We start from the raw sequence: 9,781 nt of genomic DNA on the forward strand, positions 1-9,781 counted from the left end.
TTAGAGGCATATTCTTTAGTATCCGCAGAGCTTGAGTTGTGGTTCCCTCATTTGGACGCTGAGTCATGTCACACTGCGCTACTGCCTTGGGAATCTGATATACATTCATCCCCTGAAAACAGAAAGTACTTTCGAAGTTTGACCCCCCCCCCCCCCTCTTTCTCGCAGTACACATTTTTGCCGCCACCAACAGAGCTAGTTGGAATCCTACAACACGTTTTCTATTCCAAAACGTTAGCTGTCCCCGCCGTTGTCTATTCTCTCTTCGCAGCTGAGGTTTAATCCGATAACCTCCTCACTCCCTAAGAAAAAATCGCCCATAACAACACGCAGCCTCAGCAGCCTTAAATTCTTTTCTGCGGTAACCATGTAGCCGTCACTGCCTCAGCTCGGAGGCCTCCCCAACCACGGCCCTAAACAACCTCTGGTCCGCCAAGCCCCTGTCGACATACCTGTAGTCTCGTGGTACCACGAAAGGGCTCCACTCTAGTTATCACTTCGTAAATCCTCTGATCATTTACTTTGTTTTATCCATCGTTTGACCCATGTCTTTCTATATAGTTACGATAAAACAAGGAAAGGTGGAGATAAAGTGATTAAGCTGATAACGTGTGGGTTGTTCACTGCCAAGAATCGCCCGTTTCCTTACCCTGCCCCCCCTTGCTTCTCGCCCTTATGCTGTCGCTGCCTTTTCCCTAGTCGGCAGAATTCGATCTATTGTTCTTGTCCTGCCTTACTCTGCTTATTTGACTTCCCCGTGTCCAGTCACGTTATGTCTGCTTATTATTCTTTTCTTTTTAAAACTCATTCAGAGTCTAGTTTGTAGTAATAATTTTCCATTAATTTCTTCCTTCAAGTGTTCCTGTATTTGTTTGCAAGGCGAAAGTCGTCTAAGAACCCTGTCGGGCGATAAGGTATACTTGGAATGAGAAAGAACAATACAAATCTCACGTCCAGTTATAAATTGGTGGCCACGTATAAGTGATGTTTATAAGAGGACCGGGAGAAACTTGGTGTGAATATCGACCAAAATTGCTAACAGAGTTTTTTCGTACAAGTAGGAGATGATGACACTGGCATTCGTCAGCGATTTAAACGAGTGGTACAGTATCCTGTCAGCACCTTCACGATCTTGTGGTCACAATGTGAACCATTGATCATACAGCTTTGTGACATATCACCTGACGTGTACATAAACAGTATACACATCCATATATTAATTGTATAGTAAGTGCCCTGACTCATTTATCAACATGCATTAAGGCCATGTACAACTATTAGGTAATGAGTACTGTTGAATATGAATCTAAAAGTATGTGATTTCTGGAAATGGTGAAAATGGTCAGTTTTTCTAGTATTTTTTGTTGTTCTTTTTAACTTCGGCTATTCAAGTGACTTCTCATTTCAAATGAATTTCCATACAAAGCCGACCTGATAGTCTGGGGAGGTTGGATTTATACCTTAGGTCCATGCCAGGCATGGACCTAAGGTATCAACCCCTGCATCACGCAGCAGTAGCCGCGCAGAACCCCTGGCAAGGTGGGAGAGGTTTCGGACTTCCATTTCTCGATCCTTTTACTTCGTACACTAGTTTGTTTCCTTTTTTTCTTCCTCAATCCAAATTGACTTAGACATCGCCGTTACATGCTGTTGTTCGTAAGACCTTCCTGTAAATTAAAAAGACAAACAGGTAGCGAGAAAAGAAACGAGGCTTTACAGAGAAAGAACAGGTAAAGTCTTGGGCCAGAGCTCTTGAGTTGGGCCTGTAGGGAGCAGGTGTCCCGAGTCTGGTCCACGTGGGCATCTCTCGGTGACATGTGGGTGGCGGCAGGTGGGTGGTAGCGGTGGTTGTGGGAAGGGATGGGCGTCGGGTGGCAAACGTGGTGGAGCTAGTGAAGCAAGCGAAGGGAGTAGATGTACGACACACGTGTGGAAAGTGCGGCGCCCTCGTTCCCGCCAGCGATGCTGGAAAGATGTGTTTGCCGTGCCCAGTCCGAGGCCCGAGTGTCATTCGAAGGTCTTGAATGCGCCGCCGAAGGAACTTACTTAGAGATGTCTCTAAGATGTTACAAGTCCTTAGAGCGGAAATATGATAAGGTGGAAACGACACTGAGAAGGGAAAAGATAGAAGATCCTCATGAGCTCGGGACACATCAGCGGGAGGTAAAGGAGAGTTTTTGGATTCGTCAAGATATTCACTAGGTACGAGTACACTGCGTGATTTGTGTGATTTATGCCATGTTTTTTTTATAGAACTTTAATGGCGGTCAACATATTTAGGCAAGTTAGTAGAGAAGAAAGTGTAAAGGGTAGTGCTTCGATGCAAGCAAAGTTAGTCGACAGTAAAGGAGTTTAAGCGACATTAAGCGATGGAGCATGTCAAGCAAAAGGCGAAAGTCAGCAAAATACATCATTGCGTCCTGGGCAGATCGGTAGGTGGGTGCGGGCCCTTGGGGGAGGCAGGGAGGGAGTGGAAGGAAGATGGAAGGTTGGGAGCATCGCGGTCTGAGACAGGATTATCGTCCATAAAACTGTCGGATGGAGACGAGTGATTTTGTGTCCGGAGAGGACCGTTGCGGCCTCTTAGCTCGCACATTCTTCGAGTCATCCTTTAAGCTCACCGGTTCGCTGGTCGTGAAATCTTCATAGTTTCATATATTATGCGTGAGGTTAATAAAGGCGCATCATGTGGTCGTAGAAGGTCGTTCCCGAGTCGCGGGTATTTGCTCTCGAGAAAGAGCTTCGTCGACTTATCAGATTTTTCGGGAAAAAATCATGCAATTATTGTTAGAATTTTACCAAAATAAAAAAGAGAGCACGGACTTGATGCTTTACATTCCCTCCACACAAGCCATGGAATGAAGACGCGAGTGCACCAGTCTACATGGATACGCTTGTTTGATCTCTCTCGGGAAACACAAGTGTGCGTTGGTCGTTAGTTTGTTTATTATTACTTTATCTGTATAATAATTACTAGGTTAAGATGTCCTTACTTTCTCAAGTTTTACCGCGTTATTGGTCGCACGAGAATGTGCGGGTGCTATCCCCGCCCAGGAGAGCGAGTGCAGCCGCTTTACCTCACGTAGGCTTCTACCTGTTTACGCTGTTCGCATTCTTTTAGGAGATGTTTCGTTCCTTCTTCATGATGAGTTATTCATCGATTCGACGAACAAATTATTCAGTCGTGGATGCTGTTCCCTAAAAGATCAATGTTACATACAGGGATGAAGGGAATGCGATATCAGTGTTTGTTTTGTTTTATCATTTTCAGATAACTTTTGAATATGCAATGTCTGTTCTACATTTATATGATCAACATAGACCATATAAATATCAACACCGTCAATAATGAGCATCAACAATAAGCATGAGTATGTCATCAGCAAACTCAGCATCATTATCATCCCCTGACGTGGGCGTAGGCGGCCACCGGGTATCCCTGTGCGCTCACCCAGCAGACCCCACCCTCACCCAGGTATCGAACAGCCCGACCTGCCAGGTGAACCGCGTGCTCGCACCGCGGACTCTCTTCATTTCTGTGCTCGCTTGTCAAGATAAGGGCCGACAAGATGATGTTTAGCCCAGGATAGACGGAGATGGTTGGGAACCTCTGTATTACCTGTAACCTGGGATATTATGATATTTTTATGCAGTTATCAGGGTAAGAGTCATCGACCGATTGTGCCACTGAGGACTGCTGCAGCGAGGCCGTATCAAGAACCGGACCCTGTGTGGTGGTGCTGAGGTATCCTGCCGCCACCCCCGGTCTGCCGCCGTCACCAGTTGTACCATTCTGCCTCCACTGCTGTTCTGCGGTCCCATGCCTTGTCACTCGCCAATCCCCTGTGCTGTTCTTCCCTCCATATCAGCCGAGACGAGTCGCCGTCTTACCAACACCATCGTGTTCAGCCATCTATTCCACATCCATGCAGTATCACGTGATAGTTCCACAAAAGCCACGCCGCACTGCATCATGCCAAAGTTAAGCTTTACCGTCATGTAGGCACGACACACCGTATCTCCTTATGAGACGAGATATTGACCTCTGGCCTCCAATATATGTAACACCACGCCATTCCCCACCGCACATCGCGCGCCGCCACAGGCATCACTACACGCCGCACCAGCATAGAGCAACTCATCTCTACTTTACATAACGCCAGACAAAATCCCGGAGCTCTCCTTACCACCACGCCCATTCCAACACGACAATACACAGCGCTACGCCGCATCTCGGCTCTGCCTTAGGTGGTGCCTCAATTTTGTTAAGACGCGCCACTAAACGGTTGATAAGCTCGCCATAGCAACCTTAGCGAGTTGTCACGATCAACAACAGCCTCTCAGCTTTATACTACAGTGCCGGTACGATGACCCATTTCACCGTACTTTGGTACCGCAATATTGCCTGGCTGGAGTCCATGCATCGGAACCACGCTTCATAACGATCGCAGTACAGGCTAATTGCCAATACGCAATACGCAGATGTCTCTCGCAAAGAGCGAGGATGCCGGTGAATACGGACGGAACGCATGAATTTGTCATTCTTCGTTAACCTGGAAAATAGGAGAGACTGGAGGGCACCGTTCGCTTCTTCGGATATTCGGCCTTTGGGGAGTTGTATATTGGAAGCAGCGCGCTTGGGATGCGAAGTCGTCCATAGGAATATACTGAAGGCCAGGGTGTGGTAGGCGGCAGCGGGCGCGCGCTCGCTCTTCGCAGCTGGCGTGGTAGGCGGACGTGGCCCTTACTGTTTCATCAATACTAGAGCTTGTTGATATGGAAACAGCCGACGGTATATGGTTTGATGCAGCCAGTTCCCTGGTCATTTCGGTCTGCGAGTGTTAGAGGAAATGAAGGGGGACATCGAGACCATTTGCCAATGTTTAATTTATCTTAGATTTTTACAAATAAAGGGGAACGAGCTGTCTAACAACTCACTTTCGTTGTCTTTCATAACCTCAGAAGAAATAAACCTGAAAAGGGAAGCTGTTTTAATATGTTGCTTTCGATTTTGGAAAGTGTGTACCCGCCTCGTCAGTCGATGGGAGGGCGTTACTGATGCCAGGATTTGAAGAGGTAATTCCATCCGTTCATATGGAGGGCTTTCAATGCCTTGGCTGAGTGGCTGTGCCAGGGGCAGCCAGGTGCCGCAGTGGGGGCTGCGAGCACGGCGATGCTGACGACGGGACAGGAAGGTAGCGTGCGCGGCCGAACATCCGGAAGTTGTCTCATTATTTGTGAAGGCCGGGTAATACCCCCCCCCCCCTCGCCCCTTGAAGTCCAACAGACGCTTCTGCACGTATCCCTAGGGCGCTTTATCGATGGCGAGAGAAAGGAATTGATGTTCAGTACGTCAGGAATCGATTACGAAGTAACGCAAGTGGCGGCAGGGAGATGGCGGGAGATGGTGCAGGTCCGGTTGCCAGGTCGTGTGAGTGTAACCAGAGTGACGTGGAGCAGGAGCATGGGGCAGGAGGGCGCTGTTGCTGCACCTCTGTTATGGCGGACTGACTCAAGACGGGCTTCTAAGATATCCTACAGTGCTTGCTGTTGTAGCTCGCACACAGGAAAGAAGATGCTTGGTTCCGCTCCTACCTTGGGAGATTTTAAGATCTTTTCAGGATATACTGGGAGAGGGAGAGGAGGCCGAAATTCATAGGAGATTTAGGTGGCTTAAGAATTTTAAGCTACAGTAAGGGAAGGACTGGAAAATTGTAATTCCTTCTTGCGAGATGACGGGACGCATATAATGCACGAAATGTTCCTTTAATAATTAGGGATAATGGATTACGCTTTTCTTGCATTAGGATGGCATACGTAGATGTATCTATAATGATACAGTATATGACTCTTCAGAATATTTTACATTATTTCCTTGGCCAAAGAAGTATAGCAATTATAGCTGTAATGGATGGTGGAATCTATTGTCGAAATGTACTTTGATGACGCGTCGGCCTCTGCTGGAATGACATAACGTGCGAGATGCGTTGTGTGCGTTACGGGAATGTTCTAAGGTTTCGCACGCATGTGAAGTGGAGGAAGAGCATGCACAAAGTTTGAGCGTGGCCAGGTGAACATTAGTGGGCGGCTCTTGCGACCTTTATTTAAGAGGCTGAGGCGGGGATCCATGTGCACAGTCGTAGGATAATCGAGGATACTGTAGGCTGGTGCAGGACGTGGTCAAAGGGGATATTGTAAAGGCAACGCATAACTAAGGGTGCGGCGTCGCTCTGGCAATCGATCCACAGCACCATGGCGACCACACGGCAGTCTCACCAACACTCACTCCCCACAACCCCGCCTCCCGCCAGCCTCCAACATACCCTCCCCCAACTCACCTCCCCCTCGCACTACTTTCCCCCTTCACAAGCATCCTCCAACACTGCCTCTCCTCCGGATCGCCTGCAGCTTCCCCCGAAATAAACACCACTATAAATTACTCCAACACGCCTCCTCCTTCCACCACCTGGAGCATTATGTTCTTGATCTTCACCACTCTCTTCCACATAAATCCTGTAGCAGTCTTTACCTAAGTTCCGGCACACCTTCCCCCCCCCCCCCCCCAACACATCTGCTCACCTGTACCCATTTAAACCTCCAAACCACGACGGCTTTGAGTTCCTCCTCAAAGCCGAGACTACTTCTCTTCCACCTCCGGCCCCACCGCCCATCTTCCATCTTCGACCTCTGGCTCCACCGCCTCCGTTCCTTCTTCTCTTCCACCTTCAGCTCCACCGCCCCCTTTCCTCCTCCAGCATTCATAATCCCTCCAGATTCCACATCTCCCCGCAGTCCTCTGACAACGCCATCCTTAGGTCACTCCTCAGCATTCCATGCCCCCATCATCCTCCGTCGCCTCTATAAGGGTCTGTCACGCCCACCAACCCCCTAGAGGGTCCAGATAGCTAGGCTCTCCTAGCAGGTCCTCCACCTAAAGACCATTTACGTCCATACTTCTCTTGGGGCCTCTTACACCTACGCTTCCTTAGTTTCCCCCCCACTCCCACAGTCCCGAAGTTCCCTCCCTCACCCATAGCAGCCCAGAGGAACCCCCTTCCCCCTGAGCGTGTCCTTCTCGGCACCATTCATTACCACGCCGACAATGAGAGGAGCCGTCTCATTAAGGAAACATTCCACCCCGCGGTCCACCGCTGCCTCCTCCCTCTTCCTCCGTATCTTCCTCCTGCACCAAGATGTCGTTCCTTGCCTCAGCGCTCCGCCGCCTTTCGATTACAGTTACCGGATCGTGTATGCCTTTTTTCCTTCTATTTTCGCATTGATTTTATTCTGTCTTTCTCTACTATATTCCTGGCCCAAGCGCTTACGAAAGAACGTAGGTTTGATGGTGCATTTGTCGGTGTTCTTGGCAGTGGAGGCGGTGCGCCCGTGACGAACACTTTCACCGGCGCGCCGTGACGTGACCCCACCGTTGCACAATGTTAAATAACGGAAACGTTGCGTCTGTAACGAGGGAGAGCCACCGCCACACCGTCGCAGCCGCCGCCTTGTGCCGCCCTCTACACCATGTGGCGGAAAGGGACTACAGGGGGATGAGGAAGGAGGGGGCTGCTGAAGCTGCTGCTTCTGGGTGTAATAAAGCTTGCGCGGCTCAAATAGAGGGAGCCTTGTGTTTCGTGCGAATGGAGGAAACTTGACGCTGAAGTACGTAGATGAAAGGAACACTATAGGATGGGGAATAGTTTGCAGTTAGGGAAGGGATTTGAAGCTGGTTATTACTCATATGAAGGGAGCTCAGTAGTCTTCTGGTGACTGTAGTTGAATGTAGCTTAATGAGCGTTTCATCCTGTAAGGACCGCAATACTAATAGACAAGGGAACATGGCTTCGCTAGTTTCTCCTGTATTAGCTTGTAACCTGCATTACCTATTACTCGGTTGACTCAACAGCGCACCACTACCATCACCGCTCCTGCAGCTGCATTAGTTCGCGTCTCATTGTGTTCCCGCTATGCTGTGAGGCCGCCGCCACAGCCATCATTAGAGAGATTTCCGTCATTACCACGGCCATTTTTTCCTTCGCTGCCAGACTGAGTTATCGATTTGTATTCCAGTAATTTCCTCGTTCAGTTTCCACGTATAGAATCGCTAGTAGTTGGGGATTCGTCCTATTTTTTTTCAAATGACGTTATTGAGAGCGAGGGCATCGCGTCGCATCGGCGAGCAGTATAATACTGTGCGAGTGCGGGTGTGACCTCCGGCAGGGCGTGTGTCGTTACTTGCAGCTGGCGTGTCGAGACGAGCCGATGCAGCCTTGCGTAGTGCCACGTTAGTATTGCGATGAAATATATGTTTGCGCTGTGGCAGTGATGTACGCTCCCGTGATATTTCCGCATTCCTGGTCTCGTAATTACTCAAAGTGGTTGTTCTCAGCACTTCGTTAATACGAGTCGTTGCTGATGAAGAATCTTGCATACAGTGTTATTTGTAGGTGAAATGGCCACTGTATCTGCACATGTATACTAATACTACACGGCTTTGTACAGTGTTTGGTGCTCATGTTTGATGCACACCTGGTTTCGCGGCCCCTGCACCCACGCCACCAGCAACCGCTGTCCTCTATTCTGCCCGTCCCCAACAGTTGTCGCAGCTAGGGAGTCTTCCACAGTGCCAATTAGGCGTCTGTGAAATCTTTCTGTCCTCTGGCACTCATGCTGTGGAGCCAGCATGAGTTCCGCACGGTGCGAGGAAAAGGTGTCGGGCGGCGATGGCGAGTGGGGGGGGGGGGGGGGCAGTGGAGAAGTGGTCAGGGCAGAGGACGTCACCAGGCGCGGACTGGGCGCTCGCTCTTCGGTGTCCATGGTGACGAGCTGATGACTTGGCACCCTCGTCGCTGCTGCTTCCGCTGCCACCGGCCTCTGCACTGCGTGTGGACATGGATTAATCATCCGCATCCTCGCCAGCACGTGTTGCTCCGAACACCAGCCACTGAAATTGACAACTGTGCCAACACCAACATTGTTGCTTAGACCGACCGCGTCACTATGAATCACCGCGACTCGTCATTTCCATCAACAAGAATGCAACAAGGCCTCCTAACCGCAGCCCACGTTCTCATTACCTTCCGGTACTGAAATGTCTACCGCTGCTTGCCCTTGGCTGTCCTTATCCTTTCAGGTTCTAGTCATAATTTACCTTATAGTTTATATTCTTTCGTATGTGCAGTATAGGTAGGATAGAATATATTTTTTATGACTATTTATTGTCATCATCATCAACTTGAATACTGTTAGCAATTATTGCTGACACTGTTATTTACATTTTTGGCAGCATTAAACTATTACAGTCCGTATTATTTTTGCAAACATTTGCATTATTGCTTTTTGTTGTAATTATTCATTGTGATTGGTTAGCTCCTGATTTTGCATTCACGGATGTGCAATTCTCGATATTGATATCAACTTACGCGACTGGTGAGTGATAAATAGTACCTGTTTGATAGTTGGAATTATCTAATGCCAGAGCTCGCAGCTTTAAAAAGAAAAATATCTGGTAGAAGAGGAAGGGAGGGAGAGTGAGTGAGTGAGGAGAGAGAGAGTGTGAGTGAGTGAGGAGAGAGAGAGTGAGTGAGTGAGATTTTCACTTCGTCTTTTTCTCTTTGAAGACCAGCTCTTGATTTTGCATTCACGGACGTGCAATTCTCGATATTGATATCAACTTATGCGCCTGCTGAGTGATAAATAGTACTTGTTTGGTAGTTGGAATTATCTAATGCCAGAGCTGGCAGCTTTAAAAGGAAAAATTGGTAGAATTTACGGAATTATA

General features: G+C 48.7%; 1 protein-coding gene across 1 annotated transcript in view; it reads left to right on the forward strand.

Annotated features, from left to right (window-relative positions):
- The window catches only part of LOC125030443, a 245,725-nt gene that overhangs the window by 192,709 nt on the left and 43,235 nt on the right, over positions 1-9,781 (forward strand). Inside the window, exons 14-29 of the mRNA XM_047620480.1 lie at positions 1-125; positions 374-454; positions 1,466-1,534; positions 1,770-1,831; positions 1,961-2,163; positions 3,476-3,538; positions 3,704-3,999; positions 4,565-4,684; positions 4,811-4,881; positions 5,310-5,431; positions 6,520-6,704; positions 6,793-6,866; positions 7,010-7,248; positions 7,907-7,972; positions 8,503-8,599; positions 9,134-9,171. The exon at positions 1-125 is cut by the window's left edge and continues 3 nt beyond it. Of these exons, the coding sequence (XP_047476436.1) occupies positions 1-125; positions 374-454; positions 1,466-1,534; positions 1,770-1,831; positions 1,961-2,163; positions 3,476-3,538; positions 3,704-3,999; positions 4,565-4,684; positions 4,811-4,881; positions 5,310-5,431; positions 6,520-6,704; positions 6,793-6,866; positions 7,010-7,248; positions 7,907-7,972; positions 8,503-8,599; positions 9,134-9,171 (1,911 nt within the window). The remainder of the gene's footprint in view (positions 126-373; positions 455-1,465; positions 1,535-1,769; positions 1,832-1,960; positions 2,164-3,475; positions 3,539-3,703; positions 4,000-4,564; positions 4,685-4,810; positions 4,882-5,309; positions 5,432-6,519; positions 6,705-6,792; positions 6,867-7,009; positions 7,249-7,906; positions 7,973-8,502; positions 8,600-9,133; positions 9,172-9,781) is intronic.

The sequence above is a fragment of the Penaeus chinensis genome, chromosome 11, assembly GCF_019202785.1.
Source record: "Penaeus chinensis breed Huanghai No. 1 chromosome 11, ASM1920278v2, whole genome shotgun sequence".
NCBI classification, from domain to species: Eukaryota; Metazoa; Arthropoda; class Malacostraca; order Decapoda; family Penaeidae; genus Penaeus; species Penaeus chinensis.